This window comes from Panthera tigris, chromosome C1 (genome assembly GCF_018350195.1).
Source record: "Panthera tigris isolate Pti1 chromosome C1, P.tigris_Pti1_mat1.1, whole genome shotgun sequence".
In the NCBI taxonomy this organism is placed as follows: Eukaryota; Metazoa; Chordata; class Mammalia; order Carnivora; family Felidae; genus Panthera; species Panthera tigris.
The window spans coordinates 104,233,103-104,256,787 of NC_056667.1; the positions used below are offsets into that span (position 1 = coordinate 104,233,103).

The 23,685-nt window shown below is 44.3% G+C and overlaps 2 protein-coding genes and 1 long non-coding RNA gene across 5 annotated transcripts; 2 read left to right on the forward strand and 1 right to left on the reverse strand.

Annotated features, from left to right (window-relative positions):
• Positions 1 to 414: 414 nt before the first annotated feature.
• Positions 415 to 6,054, forward strand: CIART (circadian associated repressor of transcription). 2 transcript variants are annotated; one of them, XM_007088055.3, is made up of 6 exons: positions 415 to 769; positions 1,367 to 1,792; positions 1,938 to 2,013; positions 2,269 to 2,347; positions 2,460 to 2,571; positions 5,427 to 6,054. In XM_007088055.3, the coding sequence occupies exons 2-6, from the start codon at positions 1,427 to 1,429 to the stop codon at positions 5,949 to 5,951; spliced, it is 1,158 nt and encodes a 385-aa protein (XP_007088117.1). In that variant the 5' UTR covers positions 415 to 769; positions 1,367 to 1,426; the 3' UTR covers positions 5,952 to 6,054. The 2 variants fall into 2 exon arrangements, with proteins under 2 accessions (XP_007088117.1, XP_007088116.1); XM_007088054.3 differs by lacking the exon at positions 415 to 769 and having other exon boundaries at positions 776 to 1,792.
• Positions 6,055 to 10,392: 4,338 nt separating this feature from the next.
• Positions 10,393 to 11,140, reverse strand: LOC122240852. Its single transcript, XR_006220575.1, has 2 exons — positions 10,945 to 11,140; positions 10,393 to 10,818 (listed from the first exon to the last, which is right to left on the reverse strand). It is a non-coding gene; the product is annotated as an uncharacterized LOC122240852 (long non-coding RNA).
• A 73-nt stretch (positions 11,141 to 11,213) lies between these two features.
• Positions 11,214 to 22,085, forward strand: MRPS21 (mitochondrial ribosomal protein S21). 2 transcript variants are annotated; one of them, XM_042994018.1, is made up of 3 exons: positions 11,214 to 11,263; positions 11,662 to 11,790; positions 21,790 to 22,085. In XM_042994018.1, exons 2-3 carry the CDS (start codon positions 11,708 to 11,710, stop codon positions 21,968 to 21,970), a joined length of 264 nt encoding a protein of 87 aa, XP_042849952.1. In that variant the 5' UTR covers positions 11,214 to 11,263; positions 11,662 to 11,707; the 3' UTR covers positions 21,971 to 22,085. The 2 variants fall into 2 exon arrangements, with proteins under 2 accessions (XP_042849952.1, XP_015395698.1); XM_015540212.2 differs by lacking the exon at positions 11,214 to 11,263 and adding an exon at positions 11,271 to 11,493.
• The last annotated feature ends 1,600 nt before the right edge of the window (positions 22,086 to 23,685 follow it).

The following is a 23,685-nucleotide window of genomic DNA, read 5'->3' on the forward strand; positions in this document are numbered from 1 at the left end:
TGGGAGAGGACGCGGTGTTCTCGGCGGCAGTCCCCACCCTCCTCACCCAGCAGGGCAGGAGGCACCCAACTTGTAGGAGGAGGAGGCGGGGAGAGGGAGCCAGAGATCGGAGAGTCACGAGGGCCGCGCGGCCCAGAGGGGGAGGCTACACAGTAGCATATAGTCATTCTCTCACACACGTTGCAGACCCAAGTTGCTGCTGGCTTCCACGTGCTGCCCTCGTGAGCGGAGGCTCTAACAGCTGGAGGGGAGATAAAGGGGGAGGGGAGAGTCTGCTACCGAAGAGGAGCCGGGAGTCCCACATCCCAAGACGCGCGCCTCACATCACACACCCCGTCCGTGCACTCCAACCGCACGTCTCCTGCCCACCACCATCCTATTTAAGACCGCGGGCTCCGCCCTTTTCCACTCTTCTTCCACCCTCCGCCTTTTCTCCTCACCGGGTCCCGGTCGCGAGCCGCATGTAGGGGCGGAGCACGGAATCCTTTCCTTCCAGCCAATCGTCACCTAACTGGGTCTCTATTGGCCGAGCCCCTAGTAGGCTGTAGCAAATGGGATGTGAAAGTCAGTAGCGGGAGTCACGTGCCACCGGTTAGACAACCAATGAGGGTGTGAGGTCTGTGTTCGCAGGGGGAAGGCACGTGCCTCGCCGCACGTGTCTGGGAGGGGGAAGGGGCGGGACCCAGTGGGAGAGAGGCGGAGGTGGGTAGCTGAGAGCCACGGAGTTGGAGAAGCCGGAGGCAGCCTGGGCTGAGCAGACCCGACGCAGGTGAGGAGGCTTGTAGGACGGGGAAGCCATCCGCGCGCGGGAAGATCAGACCCCGAGGGAGTAGGTTTAGGGACCGAAAGCAGAATTGGGCATTGGGAGTGATAGCATCACGTGTCAGGCGCGAATGTAGAGGGTCCTGGTGCAGGGCTCCGGATTGGAAAGATTGGAAAGAGGCGGGAGGTTCCTGTGGGGAGCAGGCACTACAGGGTCACTAGGTGGCTTCGGTTACCGGAGATTTACGGCTCGGCTCGTCGTAGCCCTTGCTGTGGGGTTAGGTTGGGAACAGACCTGGCGAACAAATGTTCAGGGTGGGGAGATGGAAGGTGTCGAGTCAGGTAATTTACTCTGAACAGAGGGAGGTAAGAACAGAGTCTGCGTCAGACTAAGCAAGGGCTGCTCTGCGGAGCCCATAGGGGCAGTCCAGGTACTTAATTGAGGGGGGCAGGCGGAGGAGATGACCTTGTCTGTCGGCTCTGAGACAGGTGATACTGGGGAGGAGAGAAGAGATATTATCATCCCATGCAGTACACCCCAGTCTCCCAGTCCATTTCCTAATTTTCAGATTATGGTGACATGCTCCCTTGCTTTGCTCTTCAGTTGCAGGTCCCGATCTTTGAGTACTCCGGGAGCTGCTCTCCAGCCCCTGCTTCTGAACCTATGGATTCTCCATCTAGCGTTTCTTCCTGTTCTTCCTATTCTCTCTCTTCCTCTTTTTCCACCTCCCCAGTGAACAGTGACTTTGGTCTCCCCTCCGATAGTGAGGGGGAGGACAAAGGGGCCCATGGCCCCAGGCCAGACACTGTTGGGCAGAGGGGAGGTTCTCGGCCACGGCCCGGTCCTATCCGCTCCAGGCAACGGCCCAAGGTCTCCAGCAACCAACATACAACATCTTACTTGGAACAGCGGGGCTTGGCCTCTCCTATGGCAGGATCTGGGGTCAAAAGATCAAGAGACGGTGAATTACAGACCACTGTAAACATCCAGGGTTGTATCACAAAAGGAGACCTGCTTTTTGCTCAGAAGGTAAGAAAGAGCAGGGGAAAGGAGACAATACTGGAATGGCTTAGCACCCAGATGGCTAGTAAGGACCCTGTGAAGTGGGGAATAACAGTACTGGTGTGTGGGCAATTCTCAGCCCTCCCATAGCCTTTGTCCTGTTTTCCTACAGTGTAAAGAGCTCCAAGGTTTCATCCGCCCTCTCACAGACCTACTGAATGGGCTGAAGATGGGTCGATTTGAGAGAGGTAATTATTTGGTTAGTTGCAATTATTTGGGCTAGGTTCTCCTCTTTCTTTTTCTCTCTTGATGTTTTAAATGTGTATTTCTTTTAAATCTTTGCATTTAAAGCTTTATTTTTTTAAATCTTTACATTATTTCTTTTGTGCTTCTGTGATTTCATTTCTTTGGGTGAATCTATTTTAACCATGCTTTGTTCTTCCTTTACCTGACTAAATTGTTGCATCTCAATCCTTCATGTCTTTCCTTCTCCCTGACCCCAGGATTGAGCAGTTTCCAGCAGAGCGTGGCAATGGACAGGATCCAGCGTATTGTAGGTGTTTTGCAAAAGCCCCAGATGGGGTGAGTTCTCCTGGTTCTTTCCTCAGTATTTCATTAAAAGGAGATGTCCACAATCCTGTCTTGTTGCCTTTTTCACACTTGATGGCATTTTAAGTAAATGTCTTTCTCACAGGGAGCGTTACCTAGGAACCTTGCTACAGGTGGAAGGGATGTTAAAGACTTGGTTTCCTCGTATAGCTGCTCAGAAGTCATCTTTGGGCAGTAGCAGGCACAAGCTGACCAAGGTAAGAACTTGTAAACCTGAGAGAGAGGTGGGGAAATAAGAGAATGAAGTGTACATGGAGAAATGGGTTCTTTCTGTTTTCTTCTAAGTCTCTTCCTTTTTGCCAATAAGTTTCTTTTCATGGGAGGGAATGCCCAACGTTCCTTCATTGTCTTGATTCTTATATGGTTTTTGTTCTATTTTGTCTGTATCACTACAAAGAACTCCATGAATGGGCACCTGGGTAGCTTGGTCAGCTAAGCGTCTGACTCTTGGTCTCACTTCAAGTCTTGTTCTCAGACTCATGAGTTCAAGCCCCACATTGGGCTCCATACTGGACATGGAACCTACTTTAAAAAAAAAAAAGGCACTCCATGAAGTTTAACCTTATTCCTCACGTTTCAGCTTCTCTGCTTTCTGCATGGATACAGAGGACTTTTTTTAAATACTTTTTTAAAATGTTTATTTATTTTTGAGAAAGAGCATGTGCACGCATGTGTCGGGGGAGGGACAGAGGGAGAGGGAGGCAGGATCTGAAGTAGGCTCCATACTGTCAGCAAAGAGCCTGACTTGGGGCTCTAACTCAAGAGCCATGAGTGCACAACCTGAACTGAAGTCAGAGGCTTAACCAACTGAGCCACCCAGGTGCCTCTATAGAAGGCTTTTTACCTGGCCAAATGAGTTATGCAGTAAGAGTTTTTAGTTTTTCTTTACAAATCCTTTCTCCTCTGCTGCCCTGAAACCCTTCCCTTCTCTTTCTTTTTACTCCTACCCAAGTACTCTGTACCAAACCCTCTGGAAGTGTGGGTTTCAAGGACTGGTCATAACAAATATATCACCGAGAGAGTAGGAGGGCGGCCATGGAACACCTATAGAAGGAGTGTTGGATAGATTTTTTTTTTTTGAGAGAGAGAGAGACAGAGCACAAGTGGGGGAGGGGCAGAGAGAGAAGGAGACAGAGAATCCAAAGCAGGCTCCAGGCTCTGAGCTGTTAGCACAGAGCCCGACACGGGGCTCAAACTCACAAACTGTGAGATCATGACATGAGCTGAAGGTGGATGCTTAACCAAGTGAGCTACTCAGGTGCCCCATGTTGGATAGATTCTTAGACTTAGTGTGGAAGTGATCCATTTTTTAAAACTTTTTATTTATTTCTGAGAGAGAGAGGGAGCACGCTTTGGGGAGGGGCAGAGACAGAATCGCAAGCAGGCTGTACACTGTCAGTGCAGATCCCCATGCAGGGCTCAATCTCACAGAACCATGAGACCGTGACCTGAGCCAAAATCAAGAGTTGGCCACTTAGCCAACAGAGCCACCCAGGTGCCCCTAGAAGTGACCTATTTTTTTGTGCCTTCAAACAACAGTGTGTTTATGGGGTACTCAAATGATGGGGAGGGGAAAGTCTCCTATAGATAATGGACAGTCCTTGTTTTCAGTCAACCACAATTATTATTGCTATGGGAATAACTCATTTAAAAATAAGCAGAGGGAGTGCCTGGGTAGCTCAGTCAGCTAAACCTCTGGCTCAGGTCATGATCTCACCATTTGTGAGATCGAGCCCCAAGCCAGGCTCTGCACTGACAGCATGGAGCCTACTTGGGATTCTCTCCCTGTCTCTATCCTTCCCCTGCTTGTGTGTGCAGTGTGCATGCGCTCTCTTTTTTCTCTCAAGATAAATAAAACAAAAAAAATTTTTAAATAAGCAGGAGGATTCTTGCCTGCATATTTTTAAACAATTTTTTTTAAGTTTATTCATTTATTTTGAGAGAGAGAGAGCACAAGTGGGGTAGGAGCAGAGAGAGAGGGAGAGAGAACTCCAAGCACTATCAGTGCGGAGCCTGATGCAGGGCTTGAATTCACAAACTGTGAGATCATTACCTGAGCCAAGATAGAGAGTCATACACTTGGAACGCCTGGGTGGCTCAGTCCGTTGAGCGTCCAACTTTGGCTCAGGTCATGATCTCACGGATCTTGGGTTCAGGCTGGAGCTGAGCTGTCAGCACAGAGTCTGGAGCCTGCTTTGGATTCTGTGTCTCCCTTTCTCTTTGCCCTTCTCCAACTCACACTCTGTCTTTCTCTCTCTTTTTTAAAAACAAATAATCATTAAAAACAACAACAACAACAACAACAAAAGAGCCGCTCAACCGACTGAGCCACCTAGGCACCCCATTGCCTGCATATCAATTTACATTTCTTAAGCAATTCAACCAAGGGAAATGAAAAATTTTAAATATACAAATTGGGAAATGATGATTCCAATTAAAAATAGGCTTGAAGTCGGGGCACCTGGGTGGCCTAGTCAGTTGAGCGTCCGACTTTGGCCCAGGTCATGATCCCGTGATCCTGCGCTTCATGGGTTAGAGGCCCGCATTGGGCTCTGTACAGTTCGCAGCCTGGAGCCTGCTTCAGATTCTCTCTCTCTCTCTTTGTCTGTCTCTCTCTCTTTGTCTCTCTCTCTCTCTCTCTGTCTCTCTCTCTCTCTCTCTCTCTCTGCCTCTCTCCTGCTTACACTCAGTTTCTCTGTCTCCCAAAAATAAATAAATATTAAAAACAGCCTTGAAAAATAAGTTCTAAAATGAACTATTTTTTAAATAGTGAAACCTTACAGGACTTTTATTTTGCCCACCTGGATGTCCAGTGTTTGATATATATGTGGTACGTAACAGGCTTGCAAGTATTCGTCAAGTAAGTGAAAGTCTAATTAGGTTACTAAAATTTTTATTTAATCATGGCCTGCCAGGAAATTATCTGTTGCATAAAACACGGTATGTTTGCCTTGCAGACAGTCCCCAAGGAAAGAAAAATTTTAAGCAACTAAGTGGAGTTCATCTGAGAGCTCTCTCACGTATTTTTTTTTCTCTTGTGTCTTCCTTCTAGCATTTTCCAAGCCACCACAGCCATCCAGCTGCTTCCTCTCCTGCACCTCCCACGGAAAAGATGGACCAGACACAGCTAGGACATCTAGTGTTGAAATCGAAGCAGCCTTGGCACCTCACAGAATGGCCAGCCATGCACCTCACTTGGACCCACACCACTCCAATTTGCAACCCACCCCTCAGTTCCCCAGGTACCATTTCCCTGAGCCACGGTCCTTTAGGCACTGGAGCCAGCATCGGTATCATCCTTTTTGTCCAGCACGGAGTACAGCCCTTCACCCACTCTGCCCCAACCACTTCAGTTCTACCTGCTACAGCATCGCCTGTCATCCCCAGTGCTCCTAAGAAACTCTCTGGAGAGGGACCTCCTTGCCACAGTTTGCCAGTAACTCTGCCATCAGACTGGAGCTGTACCCTGTCCCACCCTGGTCTACCCACCATGGCCAGAGAGATGACTGGGAGACATCTAGAGCAGATGAGAAGCCATCCTTCAGTTGCCCCTGATGTCCATTCTCTCAACCCCTAACCCAGGACTCAAGACTGTGGTTTCTAATTTGTGTAAATATGTGTCTCTCTCATATATATTTTTTACTTTTAACGTGTGCATTTGTGTTGAGGGAAGAGCAATCCTTTTTGATTAAAGAAATTTTATACCTAAACAGTTTGTTGATTGGAGGAAATGTAAACCTGCTTCAAGTACCAGTATTTATTCTCTAAGCAGCAGGAAAGAAGAGAGGGGATGGGAATGTTTTCGAACATGAGCTCCAGCTAGTTAGAATCTGAATGGGATGAGAGAGGTCCAGTGGAGAAGAAAAGGGACTCTTGCTGGCTTCCTCGGGACCACTGTTGGGACAGTTACAGGGTTCAGAATGGGCCTTGTGTTTTCATGTAGTCTCAGAGACTAGTACATTTCCTTTGTGTCTCTCACTTTTGAAATCTTCCAGTTGGCCCAGACTAGCAGGCTCTTCTGCTCTGGGATAGCTCTTTGCTTTGATGGGAACTATTGGTGCTTGTGAATAAATGCACATGTAATCGACTGCTGCCAGAAGGGGGGCACAGGAGCCAGGACAGCCACTGGGGTTGCTAGTTGTGATGAGGAAGGGGTGCCCTAGAGCTGTCAGAATGGGGAGTCCACTCAGACACAGGCCACATCCTGATTCAAAAGGTTGCAGCTGCTAAACGTATGGAAAGCCGCCCGGTGTTATCAGGACGCGGAAATGGAGTCTGTACATTTATCTACGTCCACTCTTCTCTCTATATCACTCTGACTCATTTGTCCCAGTGACCACCAAGACCATGTCCTCTCCCATCCTAAGCCTTGGCGATGTATCAGACGACTCAGCCATTTTCATTGTTCTTATTGGCTACTTAGCATGTTTCTCACAGCTGGTTATCCATCTTTCCCCCATTGCTCAAGTTTTCTGTTCTCAGGGAAGAATCGTCTCTTGATTGAATTCAGAGAGCGTAACCTCCTTTCTAAGACAAACCACTCCATTTGTGCCCTTGATTACCTTTCTCTGGAACTTTTGCTGTGTCATTTATCCCCCTCTTTATCTTGTAGCTTCACTTTGTTCTTGAATTATTTATTTATTTCTCCTACAAGTAATATTTATTCCTCCCACAAGTGGGATCAGTTCTCCCCCTTCTGGAAAACATCTTTTGAGTCTGCTTGTCCTCTTTCTCATATTTTCTTCATAACATTATAAGTTTATTTATTTATTTTTGACAGAGGGGCAGGAAGGGCAGACAAAGAAGGAGAGTGAAAATCCCAAACAGCCTCCATGCCCCAGCACAGAGCCCAATGCGGGGCTCAATCTCACGACCAGGAGATCGTGACCTGATCTAAAACCGAGAGTCAGACGCCCAACGGACTGAGCCACCCAGGCACCCCATTTTCGTCATATTTTTGACAGTCTAATCTTTCCAAATCCTGGGGCTCCTGGATGGCTCAGTCAGTTAAGCATCTGACTTCAGCTCAGGTCATGATCTCACGGTTGGTGGGTTCAAGCCCCGCATCAGGCTCTGTTCTGACAGCTCAGAGCTGGAGCCTGCTTCAGATTCTGTGTCTCCTTCTCTCCCTGCCTTTCCCCTGCTCGCACTCATTTTCTCTCTCAAAAATAAATAACACTTCTAAAAAATTAATCTTTCCAACTCCTACCACTTACTCCTTAGCCCCCTACAGCTTAGCTACTACCACTCTGGTGCACCTTCCAGAGTCACTAATTATCTTACAGAATCAGGTATTCTAATGGAGCTTCCATCAAATCAATAGCTAGATCCAGGATCCTTTACAAAGGCTATGTGCTTCCTGCTCTCTGTAGCATTTGACACTCTTGATGCTGCCTACTGAAACTCTCCTCCCTTGGGTTCCATGACAGCACACTATCCTAATTCTCCTCTTACCTACCTGGCAGCAACTTCTGTATCTCTTAATGGCCCCACCTCTGCCCACTCTAGAATGTGGGTGTGCGCTCAGGCTCAGTCCTTGATTCTTTTCTCTGACTACATACTTTCACAAAAAGATTTCATCTTTCATGGCTTTTAATTATTGCCTCAACTTTGAAGACTCCTGAAGCCCTATCTCTAGTCCCAGTATTTCCCACAGAAGACATATTGAACGTCTACATTTCTGCTGAACAGTTCTGTTTACATGTTATTAACACCTAAATATTATTGAAAATTTCAGCATTTTAGAACCAACAGGTGTCACTCAAACCCCTCACTTTTTAGACAAGGAAACTTAGGTGGCTTGTACAAGACAACACAGCATGTGGTACAGAATTCTGAGTTTCCAGTCTGGTGCTTTTTCCAGTAGTCCCCAATCAAAATACTTTCTTTCCTTTGAAGATGTCCTGTTCTGCCTTTTTATACTCGTCTTCTTTTGTAAGCGCTATCTATGCTACCATCATTTCTCTAAACTCAAAACTTGGTGCCATTCAGTCAACATGTTCTTTTTTTAAAAATATTTTTTTATTTTGAGAGAGAGAGAGTGAAAGTGTGAGTGGGGTAGGGGCAGAGAGAGGGAGAGAGAATCTGACTGCACCCCAACATGGGCTGGGAACCCAACCCTGAGATCATGACCTGAGGCAAAATCAAGAGTCAGACACTTAACCAAATGAGCCACCCAGGTGCCCCATCATCAAATCTTTTTATTCTGCATTTGGAATGTCTTTTTTTTTTTAAGTTTATTTATTTTGAGAGAGAGAGCACGCATGCACATGCAGGCACCCAAAGGGGGAGAGGACACAGAGGGAGAATCCCAAGCAGGCTTCGGGCTGTCAGCACACAGCCTGACGCTGGGCTTGAAATTAGGGACCATGAGATAATGACCTGAGCTGAAATCAAGAGTCAGACACTGAACTGACTAAACCACCCAGGCGCCCCTTGGAATGTCTCTTAAAATCTATTTTTTCCTATCCATTTCATCACCACATCTTTGGCCTAAACTTTATAGCAATAGTCTCTCTTACCTCTAATCCTTTCTCACTGATAACCAGAATACTTTTACAGAACAATGTCTTGAATGTTATATCCTATTTGAATCCTTCAATGGCTCCTCAGTACTTGGATAAGAAAGTTCAAAGCCTTTAGTCAAAGCCTTTGTTTCTCCTTCTCCCCTAATTGATCTCTTTGCTCACTTTTTTACTTGTCCTTGAACACTTTAAGACTTTTTAGCTCTAAACTCTAATTCATGCTGGTTACCTTGCCTGGCCTTTTCCTGCTCCTGTTAACCCTTCCATTCTTTCAGTGACCAACTCAAGTCCTTCTCCCAACAATTCTCTCCAATAAACATGATATACAGGCTGTCTTTGGCCCTTTACTCCATCAAATGAGATCATGCACTTAAAGTGCCTGTACAAGGTTTGGTATATAGCAGACTTTCAAAAATGTTATGTTCCCTCTTTATTTCAAAAATAATTTTATATTTTATCCCATTTGATTCCCATGACAAATTTTGTGTGATTGAGGACAGATATTAGCACAGATGAGGAAAGAGACTGAGCATTTAAGAGTCGGGGCACCTGGGTGACTCAGTTGGTTAAGCGTTCGACTCTCGATTTTGGGCATGGTCTAATGGTTTCTTGGGTTTGAGCCCTGTGCCAGGCTCTGCACTGACAGTGTGGAGTCTGCTTGGGATTCTCTCTCTCCCTCTTTCTGTGCCCCTCCCCTGCTCACACTGTCTCTGTCTCTCTCAAAATAAATAAGCTTAAAAAAAAAAAAGGCGTCAGCAAGGGTCAATCAGATAGTAAATATTTTAGGCTCTGTTCCAACACCCAAGTCTGCCATTGTAACCCAAAGCAGCCATACCTAATATGTAAACTAATGAGCACAACTGTGTTCCAATAAAGCTTTGCTTAACAAAAATGAGTGGAACTGGATTGACCTGTAGGCAATAAATTGGAGACTAATGGTTTAAGTGACAGGACATGTGAGTATCAGAGTTTGGATAGAAATCAGATCTCTTGACTTCTAAACCAGTGCTTTCCCATCATGTTATCCTGTTGCCTATATAATTTATTTTGCATTTATTATATGCTGATGTTTTACTATTTAACTTTCACGTCTACCATACTGTGTTCTGGTGGTCCAAGAGGCACTGGAATGGTATCAAAAACGTCTAACAAAGAGCAGACATTTAATAAAAGTTTGTTAATAAGTATAGTAATGTTCCAGTCTAGCATTAGTTTGGTACTTTGAACCTGGCTTAGTTTGAGGCTTTTGTTTTTTGTGAGTTCTATTAGCGTAACTGATGAGGATGCAACTGTGTGTGTGCTGGTGCACGCCTGTGCATGTTAGGGGAAGTATGCAAAAAAACCGTATTACACAAGTACCTGCTTGTGTACCTTTCTTCTTTCGAGCCTTTCCCTACTGTTTTCCAGTAGCTCCTAGATCTGAATTTATATGAATAACCGCAAATGGAAATGTAGAAGTAACAGAGACAAATAAAATAAAAGCGGTTTCCACAGTGAAGAAGAAATAAAGGAGATGTTTCTACTAGGTCTCCCTAAGAGGCAAAGGGATAGAAGTCGACATAAAAAGAGTCTTCAGTTCAGGGCACTTGGCCGGCTCAGTCCGTGGAACATGTGACTCTTGATCTGGGGGTTGTGGGTTCCAATCCCAAGCTAGGTGTGGAGATTGCTTAAGAACAAAATCTTAAAAAGAAAAGGAGGGGGAGGTGGAGGAGGAGGAGGTTGGAGGAGGAGACTTCGATTCTAAAACCTGCAGGTGTTTCCCAATTCCTTATTTCGTAATTTCATTTTATTTCGTGAAATGCCTGGGCAGATGATTTCATAGGCAACTCGTGGTTTGTTCATTTATTTTCCTTCCTTTTTAAGCAGATGAGGGGTTTGAAGCTGTTTTTCCCGGAGAGCAGATCTCAAAGAATCTGTGTCCTTTGAGAAAACAGGAAGCGTGTTCAGGAAGCTTTGCCTATTTCTCTCATTTTTCTTCCAGAAAAAGAAATCTGGAAATATCTGTTACAGATTTGATAGGATTTAGGGGTACGGAATCGCGCTGACCTCAGACATGGAGGGAGGAGAAGGCGAGGAACCAGTTTTGGGGGACTTTAAGGCAACGGATATTTTGCTTTGTCCGGCGTGGCGTCCGGAGTGGAGGCGTCGGGAGTCCGGCAGGAGGCGTGAGGGGGCGTGGAGAATCCGTCGACTCGGGCTGGAAGCAATATTGCCATGGTTTCCACACAGGTGTTTTCTTCTACCGCCCCCCCCCCGCCCCGCCCGCCCGCCACAGCCAGTACTTCTTCGCGCGGCGCAGGAGATTACGTATTTCCGCTTCCGGCCGCGAGCCAGGTTCCCGGAGGCTGGTTCCGGAGGGCGTGGGGTGAGGAACCAGGGCTGGCAGTAGGGAAAGCAGGGCGGGTGTGGCGAGAAGGGAGGCTTGCGCGTGGTTGCCCCTCTTCGTAAAGACCTAGAAAGACTCCGTTCCCAGCCCTCAACCCCAACACTCCTGGGAACGTGAACGATAACGGAGTACGCTGCGGCGCCTCCCCGTCTTCCTGTGCCACGACAACTCCGTGGTGCCCCCTGCTGCCACCTCTTCCGTAGGCTAGGGTGTGTATTGCCACAGAGAACTAGGCAGGCTTTATAACGATTCACGTATGCTAAGATATGAGGACGTTGCTTTTCCAGATCCTGAGTAAGCCACTCGATAGAGCGGGCATTCTGTGTTTTTGTTGTTGTTGTTTTAACCTGGTCTCTGTACTTTCCTCCCCCTTTCAGCACTGTCCTTTAGATCCTGCAGAGTGAGGATTTAAACCCCAAGGTGATGGCAAAACATCTGAAGTTCATTGCCAGGACTGTGATGGTACAGGAAGGAAATGTGGAAGGTGCATACAGGACCCTAAACAGGTAACCAGAATCGTGCCTAGACCAGCTGTCTTGGGAAGTGTGGTGGTTATTCGCTCCCTTAGTTTTTTATCTTAAAGATGAAGTTTCTCCCAAAACCTGTCTGAAGTTTGTTTATACACAGCCTGAATTCTCTCCCCAAGACTTAAGGAACCCAAAGGGAAAACCAAGTTATAACGTGGTTGGGAAGCAGGAATGTAGTGCATGATAAATAGAAAGCTGAGAGAGGGATTGGCAGAGGACAAGGCTAATGGAAAGACAAATTCAGATTTGGGATCTTGGAGAAGCAAGCAAGAGATGTAAAAGTATAACAGGTTTAGAGGAAGGTTACAGCATAAGCAAAAACATACAAGTGGAAATGAACTGGGTGTAGAGGAGCTGTATTGATTGGTTCTGAATGCTACATTACGAGATTTAGAATGGCTGTAATAAAGAATGTCTTACTATCATACTTAGGCCAATAGTTCCTTAGTCTTACCTTGCCACTGGTTGTAAGTCTTTTGATTTTCTGGCTTGCTTCATCATTTTCTCTCCACAGTGTAAAACAGTTTGGAGAAACAAATGCTTGTTGAGTTGAATTATCAAAGAATTGTATGGGGGAGACTGGGTGGCTCAGTCAATTAGGGATCTGACTCTTGGTTTCGGCTCAGGTCATGATCTCACGGTTTATGGGTTTGAGACCCAAGTCAGGCTCCTAACTGACAGTGTGAAGCCTGCTTGGGATTCTCTCTCACCCACCCCCTGCCCTTCCCCTGCTTACACACTCTCAAACAAATCAACTTAAACACTAACTCAAGTAAGTTAAGAATTGTAGGAAAGAGATATTAAGAGATTATATGAGTTGGGCTTCCACCTTAAAGCCAATAAGGTGGTAGCTTTATTTCACAAGTAAGGGAAGCTTAGGACATTTAAATTACGTTTCTTGAATCACACAATTACTGAATGGAAGAGAGGAGTGCAAAACACACCTTTCGAGTGCGGTGCTCATTGCTTTATGTCACTAGATTGTTTACTACTTCCTCTGGAAAAATAAACACCTGTTTCATTAATTTTCGAGTTAAGAAACTTTATTTGATTGGGTTTATTAGTGGGGTTCTTGGGGACTGAGAGGGTAAATGAAAGATGATCTAGTTCTTAGCAGAGTTTTAGGTGTGGGTGGTTGGATGGCAGAAGACCATAATAAATGAGGACCAAGATGCTGTCAGAAGCTGTGTAATCAAGAAGTTGCAGGCTTAAGATGGATTGTGTGTCTTTTAAAAGGATCTGGTCTTAGGTCTCAGCCCCATTACTTCATTCTGTGTTTGTGCATACCAATCCTGTCCTTGGGTGGAAGCTGTTTCCTAAAGATACTCCATTAAGTACTGGATAGTAAGATACACTATATTATTTTTTTCTGTGGCTGCTCATTCCCAGCTCTTTCCTATTTCAGACCCAGTGGCATGTCTGTGAGAGGGTTGAGATGTCTAATGACCTTATATATATAGACCTTACATATCTCTGCCTTTATATTAGAAGCACAAAATAAATGTCTTTAAAGACTCAGTAGTGAATTAGCTAGTGAGATGAAATGCTGAATTTGGGAAAAGTCTTACAGATTCCTTCACCCTTTTTCTGACCTTTCTCTGTAAGTCTTTGATTTATTTTGGTAGATTTAGATGGGTCTGTTAGCCAGGGTGATTGAGATGTTTGTATTATTGAAGGATGTCAAAGGGCAGCTGTTATTTGATGATGAAACATATTTCCAAAGGCTCAGCTTTAGCTCTCCTAACCTCCCCTGTTCCTAAAGTGCAAATAACACAAAAGCAAAAAATTGATTTTTTTAAAGAAATTAGCTGCTTTGGGGCTGTCTGGGTGGCTCAGTCAGTTAAGCCTCCAACTCTTGATGATTGAGCCCCGCCTTGGGCTCTGTGGTGACAGCACCCTGTCACCTCCCTGCTTACTCTCATACATACTCTCTCTTAAAATAAATAAATAAAACATAGGTAGGCATTATGTGTTTGCTATGATAATTGGAAGTCATTGTAAGGAAATTTTTACCCTTTTGGTTTTGCTTTTTGGTGATTTGTTTATTTATTTTGAATGATTGAGAGTTTGCTTTAGGAATCTGTTTTCACATCCCTGTTTCCCTTTTTTTTCCTCTCTCCCTTTTTTTAAAAAATATTTACTTGAGAAGGAGAGAGAGAGGGAGACATAGTATGAGTAGGCGAGGGGCAGATACAGGAAGACACAGAATCCGAAGCAGGCTCCAGTGTCTGAGCTGTCAGCAGAGCCTGATGCGGGGCTCGAACTATGAACCATGAGATCATGATCTGAGCTAAAGCCCAGCGCTTAACCCACTGAGCCACCCAGGCACCCCTCCCCATATTTCTTTTAAGATTATCTTTTTGTAGGTGAATGGCAGTTCACACATACTTTTTTCCTGGGTCGAAGTTGCCATGTTGGGGGCAAGTATTACAGTAGTGATTTTGTTTTTAAGGAATGTGTATATTTTTTAATGTTTATTTTTGAGAGAGAGAATGTGAGTAGGGGAGGGGCAGAGAGAGGAAAGACAGAAGATCCAAAGCGGGCTCCACATTGACAACAGTGAGCCTGATATGATGCTCAAACTCATGAACTGTGAGATCATGACCTGATCCAAAGTTAGAGGCTTCACTAGCTGAGTCACCCAGGCACCCCTACACTAGTGATTTTTATAGTCGTTGGGGAAGATACTTATTTTGTCAATTTGCATTCAGTCTTTGGGAAGCTACATTTCTATTCCTTTTAATCTTGGGGTGTTAGATATATATATATGCCATAAATTGTATTTTAGCTTTGGGGAAAAAATGAACAAGTATTTTGCTCTTAGAACAATTTTCTAGGCAAGGACTTTAAACATGAAAATGTGAGCCAGCTGGTTCTGGAGTAGCCCAGTCTTCCTGTCAAACAGTATTTTTTGATGTAATTTTATTTTTCTCTGCTTTTTCCTAATCTCTCTGGCCACCTTTTCTGTATATCTGTCTTACATCCCAGGCTTCTCCTTATCTCTCAGCTTTCTGATGTTTCATAGTTTAAAAATTAGTCTCATGTTCTGTGGTCTAATTACAGCAGTAGGTAGGAAACCAAATGAGATGAGTGGGAGGTGGTTAAAGCTTTGGCGTGTTTGGAGCAAAAACGTAGTCTTACAAAGGAAACGGCCTATGTGTCTGCCCAGTGAGACCACCACAAAATGCTTGTTATATAACCAAGTGCCCTGGGATGAGGAGATGGAAAGTGGGGGTTGCTAGGAAGCCCTGCATGATTGGCTGGCCCCCAATCAAGGAAAGGCAAGCACACTGGAAGTATGCCCAGTTGACCCCTTTTATTCCTGGTAGGCCAGCTTCTGGGCCCATTGGGTCCTTGTGTATACATGTTACCCTGCCGTAGGCTGGCTACACTGACATGTGAGTTTGCCACACCCAACCTCCCCCAGCCCAGGCAGCTCAGCTACTTTTACATAATCTGATGAATTCCACTAAAATTGGCAGTTGATTTCTCCTTCAGTGTTAGTTTGCCAGGTGCCTGAACTCTAGCTGATCTGTTTACTCTAAAGCTTTTGATCTGCTAGTCCTTGAACTACATTTGGAAGCAGAAGTAACACCCTCATTAGTAACACCCTTTCTATTTACTTCATGAGTTCTTTTTATTTATTTATTTATTTTATTATTTATTTTTATTTTTTATTTTTGATAGAGACAGAGCACAAGTCGGGGAGGGGTAGAGAGAGAAGGAGACACAGAATCTGAAGCAGGCTTCAGGCTCCAAGCTGTCAGCACAGAGCCCAGTGCAGGGCTTGAACTCATGAATTGTCATGACTTGAGCCAAAGTTGGACGTTCAACTGACTGAGCCACCCAGGTGCCCCTCTATTTACTTCATGAGTTCTACAAAACTCTTCCTGCATCCTTTTTTATTAAAAATGAGTTGAGATGCCTGGGTGGCTCAGTTGGTTAGGCATCCAACTTCAGCTCAGGTCATGGTCTCATGATTTGTGGGTTCAAGCCCCGTGTTGGGCTCTGTGCTGACAGCTCAGAGCCTGGAGCCTGCTTCAGATTCTGTGTCTCCTCTCTCAGCCCCTTCCCTGCTCATACTCAGTCTCTCTCAAAAATAAACATTAAAAAATATTTTTAAAAAATGAGTAGATGCCTCTACTGTAGGGACTCTGGAGCTTTGGAAGGTAATCTGTGCTTTTTTTTTTTTTAATTTTTTTTTAACGTTTATTTTTTATTTTTGAGACAGACAGAGCATGAACAGGGGAGGGTCAGAGAGAGAGGGAGACACAGAATCTGAAACAGGCTCCAGGCTCTGAGCTGTCAGCACAGAGCCTGACGCAGGGCTCGAACTCACGGACCGCGAGATCATGACCTGAGCCGAAGTCGGATGCTTAACCGAGTGAGCCACCCAGGCGCCCCAATCTTTGCTTTTTTAAGATAACTAGAAATGTCAGGGTAAGGGTTAGAGTAGTTAGAACCATCCAGGGAATACTGTTTGGCAATGGTGTTATCATTTTGTTGGGGACTACGATCTTTTCATCCTTTCCCTTCCTCCACTCTTAGATCCTTCTGTTACTTTTTTCTTATCTTGCTTTTTTGCCTGAGCACACAGGCATTTACTTGGAAAGGTGATCACTTCTGTTTCAAACCCTTGGAAACTCCAGTAGGTTACCTGAGTATGTGTCTAAACTCCCTTCTCCTTTTGCAGATTTCTTTCCTCCTCCTTTTAGACTGTCTTTTTCATTCCATTAGGATTTTCTTCCTAGTAAAGTCATATCCGGGGTCCCCGATTTTTTTAATCGTTTCTCCTCAAACACAGTCTCTGTGTCCTTTTTATAATTTATATCCAATCTTTTTATTTTCCCAGAGACTTTTTTCTGTTGTTTCTCTAATGTATTAGACTAGTCCAAAAAGTGGCCTTCATCAGACAGCAGTAAACAAGATCCGGACGGATGTCTGGGTCATCCCTTTCCCTCAGCGTGCCGTGTCTTCTTGGCTTCCGTTTTTTTACTCTGAGGAGCCCAGCCCAGCCCTTTCCTTCCTCAGGGTCTCCTTTGCCCATAGGCCCCACAATAATTTGTCTTCTGAACCTTGTGGTTTTTGTTTGAGAAGCAGAATGCTACTATAGAACACTGCACTTAAGATCTAGATTCTACATCTAGCTCCATTTTGTGACCTTGGGCAGGTCAGTCTCTCTGGACTTCCATTTCCTGAAGATGACATTATCTGCTTAATTTTATAGGATTGTATTAGGGTCATGGATGTGAAAATGCTGTCTAAACTCTCATGTTACATCTTAGGAAAGGTAATATTATTGAGGCTTTCTGAGCTATTATAAAGGTGCTTAATCCCTTGAGCTACGGACATTTGTCAGTCACCCAGAGGATTCTTTTTTTTTTTTTTTTAAGTTTATTCTGAGAGAGCGCGAGACAACACGCACAGGTGTGGGGCACAGGCAGAGAGAGGGGGAGAGAGAATCCCAAGCAGTCTTTGCATTCTCAGCACGGAGTCCCACGTGGGGCTCAAATTCAGTGAACCATGAGATCATGACTGAGCTGAAATCAAGAGTTAGACATTTAACCGACTGAGCCACCCAGGCTCCCCTAGAGGATTCATTTTTATCATACATTTACTGATAATACGCTCTTTGCTAAGCATTATGTTAAATACAAAAATGTGTAAATTCATTTTAAAAAATGAATAAATTCATTTACAAAAATAAATAATCTCTAACATTAGAAAGCACAAACTCCAATAAGGGAGATTTTAAAAATTAAAAAGAAAATGGGTGCCTGGTGGCTCAGTTGGTTAAGCATCTGACTTCAGCTCGGGTCACAATCTCACAGTTCATGAATTCGAGCCCCATGTCAGGCTCTGCACTGGCAGTGTGGATTCTGTCTCCCTCTCTCTCTGCCCCTCCCCCTTCTTGCACTCTGTCTCTGTCAAAAATAAATAAATAAACCTTTTTTTTTTTTTTTTTTTTTTTTTTTTAAGTAAAAAGGGGCACCTGGGTAGGTCAGTTGGTTAAGCATCCGACTTAAGCTCAGGTCGTAATCTCACAGTTTGTGAGTTTGAGCCCCACATTAGGCTGTGTGCTGACAGCCTGCAGCCTGGTTCAGATTCTGTGTCTCCCTCTCTCTCTCTCTGCCCCTCCCCTGCTCATGATCTGTATCTCTCTCTCTCTCTCTCTCTCTCTCTCTCTCTCTCTCTCTCTCTCTCTCTCTCTCTCTCAAAAATAAACATCAATTTTTTTTTTTTTTTTTTTTAAAAAGACGGGGTGCTTGGCTGGCTCAGTTGGAAGAGCATGTGACTCTTGATCTCGGGGCTGTGAGTTCAAACCCCACATTGGGTGTAGAGATTACTTGATAACAAATTTTTTTTAAAACTTACAAAATAAGTAAAAATTGAAAAGATAGAACATGGTTAAATATGATATTGTCTGATCAGTGCTTTATAAGAGGCATTAACTGTGGTATGGCATTGGTTTTCCCTAGACCATTAGCAGCAACATCACCTGGGAACTTACTAGAAATGCAAATTCTTGGGCCCTACCCTAGACCTATGGAGTCAGAAACTAAAGGTGACACAGCGATCTGTTTAAGTTTTCCATGTGGTTGCTGCATGCTAAAGTTTGAGGACCACTGTGCTTTGGGAACAGAGGGAAGAAGTGATCAGACTCTACTGTAATTCTTGTATAATTGTCCTCTCTACTATACAGCAGGGGGAGGGAACCATATTTAGGTTTGTTTTCTATAGCATTTAACACAGTATCTGGTACCGATTTGGGATTCCATGAAAACTTCATTCCATGAAGACCAGTTAGATGCTTATGTCTGGAGTCCAGACACAAGATGATAAGGACAATAATTAGAGCTGTGGCCACAGGAAAGGAGAGAAGGAAGAGATCTAAGAACTATTTCAGGTTATAGAATTCATAGGATATGGTAACTGTGGGTGTAGAAGTAAAAAAAAAAAAAAAGGCCTAGTCCAGGAACACACAGATTTTTAGCTTGAGTAACTGGTGATGTCATTAACACTATAGATTTTAGAAGACAGTAACTTTGGTCTGTGTAGGTTTTGAGGCAATTGGAAATAACAGTCTAGCTCTAAGGTAAGTTTGGGACTAGAGTTAAAGAGTCAACCGTGTCTGCATCAGTTCTCAGTTGAGGCTGAGAATCACCTGGCAGTATTTCAGAACATTTCCAGTGCATAACCCCACTCTAGACCAATTAAATCAGAATCTCTAGGGGCACCTGGGTGGCTCAGTCAGTTAAGCATCTGACCCTTGATTTCGGCTCAGGTCATGATCTCATGGTTTGTGAGTTCAAGCCCCGCATCGGGCTCTGCGCTGACAGTGCAGAGCCTGCTTGGGATTCTCTCTCTGCCCCTCCCCCGCTCGCTTTCTCTGTCTCTCAAAATAAATAAAAATTAAAAAAAAAAAAATCTCTGAGGAATGGTGCCCAGGAATCAGTACTTTTTAAAAAACCTTCTAGAGGATGACTCCACTGTGCATTGGGGCTCACTGGTAAAGGTTAAGGAAGTCATGAAGAACCAGAAAGACAGAGGTTTTCAGTCAGAATCTGGAGGGATGCCAACATTTAAGAGTAAATTGAGGAAGAAAGGCAGCAAGGATATGGAGTCTTTTGGTCTTTGGTGCCCTACTTCTCTATTGTAAGATTCTAGTGTTGGATCCAACATGATTTTTGGGCATGACTATGTTTCCAGTAGAACCTGAATTATCTGCTTCTGTTTCTGGGAATTTGCAGCAATTCCCTTGCCTCACATTTCCCTACCACTAACAAACTGATCTATACAAATAAGATTTTCTAGTAGCCTATAAATCATTCTTTTTTTTTTTTTTTAATGTTTATTTATTTTTGAGAGAGAGGGAGACAAAGTGTGAACAGAGGAGGAGCAGAAAGAGGGAGACACAGAATCCGAAGCAGGCTCTGAGCTGTCAGCACAGAGCCTGATGTGGGGCTCGAACTCACAAACTGTGAGATCATGACCTGAGCCAAAGTCGGATGCTCAACCAACTGAGGCACCCAGGTGCCCTAATCATTCTTAATATGAAACAACAGGAGCCTGGGAGAGGATCCCATAGGACACTGGTTCCCAAGTCTATTCACATTTGTAATTTACCCAAAGCTCACATCTTTTCAAGTTCATGTTCAATGTATTATTGTTATTTTGGGCTTTGTGGTATAACATAGCAGCAAAAAATAGGGTTTCCTGCTGGGCAGAAGTAGCTGGTGGTTTCTCTGATTTCCTTTTTCCTCTATCCCCCTTCTTCCACTTAACCTCCTTATCTCCAATTGTGTTTGTGACTGACTTTTTACCTGTAGTAAAAGGCCAGGGTGAGCAGGAAGGGGGCCATGTAAACAGTGCCAGGAATGGAGGGCAGCAGCAGATGCCTCCAGACCTCCTGAGGACCAACTGGTGATGGGTTGAGAGGGAGCAACAAATTACAGATTGGAGCCACAGCTCTCAGGAGCCTGGGGATGGGTAGCTTATAGAAGCCTGATGTCTTTGTGGGAGAACAAAGAGGTGAGTTTGAGTTAGATATGTTTTAAATCCAACAAGAGGAGCTGCATTGCAAGGAATTGGGTGGGCAGGAGAAAACAGATTGAGCTCAATTTTATGGACCCTTAACGATTAATAAAACATAGTTTCTGCCTTCAGAGGCTGTCAGTCTAATGAGGGAGATGTCTGTATAAATAATAAAATGGCAGAATGAAATAACTGCTAAATAGGTATACAATAAAATAAATGATTTTCTCTAAAAAGATGAGAAACCTTTTTGGAGAGGTGGCATGTAGGTTTGGCATAAAAAAGATGAGGGAAAATTTCACTCAGAAGGTTGGCAACTGGGGGTGCCTGGGTGGCTCAGTCAGTTAAGCATCTGACTTGGGCTCAGGTCATGATCTCACAGTCCGTGGGTTCAAGCCCCGCGTCAGAATCTGTGCCGACAGCTTGGCGCCTGGAGCCTGTTTCACATTCTGTGTCTCTCTCTGCCCCTCCCCTACTCGTGCTCACTTGTTCTCTTTCTCTCTATCAAAAATAAACATTGAAAGAAAGATTTAAGAAGGTTGGCAACTGGAAGTAGGGGTGGCATTCTAGGCTGAGAAAGCAGCTTGAGTAAAGACTTGGTATCAGCGTGTTCAGGGAGCAGTCTGTAAAGTAGTGTGGTTAGAGCATGTGTACATGGCAAATGATGGGTGAAGCTGTTATTTAATGTTCCCATTTGTATCATTAGTGTATCATTGAGCCTCTTCTTTCCCCAAGTAGGGCCCAGGGATATCTCAGGCCTCCAGACTTCAGCTGTATCAACCAGTTAATGCGATGGGATGGCTTTTGCAACTAGGGATGGCTTTTGCAACTAAGGAACATGTAGGAATCACCCCCTGGTGATTTATTTTTTTCCTACTACAAATGACTTATTCCATCTGAAGATTCTGAAATGATCCCTTGGTTGAGAATCACTGCCATAGAGAGCCACTCCTTTTTTTTTTTTTTTTTTTTTTGAGTTAATTTATTTTGAAAGAGAGAATGTGAGCGAGGAAGGGTTAGACAGGGAGAAAGAGAGAATCCCAAGCAAGGCTCTGCACTGTTAGCCCGCAGCAGGGTTTAAACTCACAAACCGTGAGGTCATGACCTGACCCGAAACCAGGAGTCTGATGCTTAACTCACTGAGCTACCCAGGCACTGTTCTTACAGGACTCTGTCACATCCCTCAGGTGTGCTGTGGTAGAAAAAAGATTGAAAACATAACCTTGACCATAAACTTCCCAAGAGCAAGGACTATGTAATTACTTTTTTATATCCCACAAATTCCTGTTTGGGGCCTCTGTAAGTAGGCAGTTAATGCTATATAACCACCATTTCACATAATTTTTATAGACACCAGTTGTTTGGCCAGTTGGCTTCTGGCCATCTGTGAAATTCAGAAAGAATGAGCCCAGGTTTCTAACTTTACTGCCTGCCCTTACACAGAATTCTCACCATGGATGGGCTCATTGAGGACATTAAGCGACGGCGGTACTATGAAAAGCCTTGTCGCCGACGACAGAGGGAAAGCTATGAAACCTGCCGGCGGATCTACAACATGGAAATGGCTCGCAAGATCAACTTCTTGATGCGAAAGAATCGGGCAGACCCATGGCAGGGCTGCTGAGGCCTGTGGATTGTAGGCCCAGTATGAAAATCCCTTTCCAGCTGTCTCCTTCCTATCTCAAACCTCATTTTTTCTCCCCTTTTTTATAATAATAAACTCAATCACATATATGCAAGAAGGCCTGCATATATAGAAGTAATCCCGTAGTTACCAATGGACCCTCTCTTTTATTAAGTGAAGGAGAAACTGAGTCAAAAAGTAGTCTAGGAATAGAATGGTGATTACCAAGGGCTAGTGGGGAGTGGGGAATTACTGTTTAATGGGTACAGAGTTTCAGATGGGGATGGTGAAAAAGTTCCAGAGACAGACAGTGGTGATACACAACAATGTGAATGTACTTAATGCACTTAAATGGTTAAAATGGCAAATTTTGTGTATGTTTAGCTATAATATTTAAGTAGTCTAGGAGAGGTGAGAAGCTTTTCTAAAATATAGCAGAATAGATCTATGATTTTTTTACCCGATTCTTACGAAACCCAAATCAAGACCTTATTATTGGAAAAGCACCTGTTACTCTTCACTGAACTGTCCCTCCCCACCAACTGTTAGATAAAAGGAGAGGAAGCATGTATGTATTTGGAATAAATTTTGCTACTGAAATACCCATCGACCAGACTAGAGTGCCAGAATCCTTGCCCAGAGGAATCCTTAAGATAAATCTAACACTCCTGTGTCTGTCTTTCCCTTAGTTTTTCTAAAGGAGGATAGTGGAGAAGAATTAAAGCAGTAGGTGGATGGTAGAAAAGAGGGAATGGGAGAGTATTAAGAGATTAAGGGCATAGAGCCAGAAATATCTACAGCAGTGATAATCAAAGTGTGGTCTTTGGATCAGCAGTATCAACATCACCCAAAAAATTATTTGAAATGCAAATTCTGAGACCTACTTTAGACTTTATGAATTGGAAATTAGGGTTAGAGCCCAGTAATCTAGTTTAACAAGCCCTACAGGTGATTCTGATGCCTGCTCAAGTTGTAGAACCACTACCCCATACTACTCAAAGTAATTTCCAGGCAGAGATCCCCACCATCACTGCTACTTGTCAACACGCATTCTTGCGTATGTGATCACTGTAGGAAGACTAGCTGCTCTGCTTGTTTCCTTTGGCCTTGGCCCCCTGACAGCCACGCTGCTAGTAAAGAGTTGGTGCCAATCCCTGTAGGAGAAATGCAGTGAGTAGGTGGAGCGACAAGCTCACTTCTCACCCAGGCTCCAGCCCTCAGTCTGGGGTTTAAAAAGGAAGTAAACTAAGTCCCTGGCTTCTCCAGATTACTAGTGTTCAAACATTGCCCCCTTGTGGTAAAGCAGCATGAAATCACATTTCTCTAGTCTTAATTTTAGTCTTCTCTCCCTTTCACAATTACCATATTTCTTGATTAGGCAGGCCTGCAAGAAGACGTGCTGGAACCACTGTTCCTTGTCTTGCAAGGCTTGATCGTCTTCCCCTCATCAGGCCCATGGTGAATAAAGCATAGAAGTAGCTTAGAGAAGATCTGGTCCTTGCCCTCCAGTAACTTGTGGTTGGAGAAATTCTTTATAGACTGTGTTCAGTTTTGTTATTTTTGTACAACTTCATTTTCAAGTTATACATTGGTACTTCTGAATCCCTTTTCAGTCCCTGAATTTGGTCTTTAATATATGACTTTTGCGTGATTTTGAGCCATGGCATTGTTTCACCTCCTGCCAATTGCTGTTGCTAAAGATTAAAGGCCTGACC

Bases quoted from the DNA above. Each gene is read 5' to 3' on its own strand.
- CIART (XM_007088054.3), top strand. From the start codon at position 1,343: ATGCTCCCTTGCTTTGCTCTTCAGTTGCAGGTCCCGATCTTTGAGTAC. The intron at 1,793-1,937 runs GTAAGAAAGAGC...GTTTTCCTACAG, and splicing joins ACCTGCTTTTTGCTCAGAAG to TGTAAAGAGCTCCAAGGTTT. The intron at 2,014-2,268 runs GTAATTATTTGG...CCCTGACCCCAG, and splicing joins GATGGGTCGATTTGAGAGAG to GATTGAGCAGTTTCCAGCAG.
- MRPS21 (XM_042994018.1), top strand. From the start codon at position 11,708: ATGGCAAAACATCTGAAGTTCATTGCCAGGACTGTGATGGTACAGGAA. The intron at 11,791-21,789 runs GTAACCAGAATC...GCCCTTACACAG, and splicing joins GCATACAGGACCCTAAACAG to AATTCTCACCATGGATGGGC.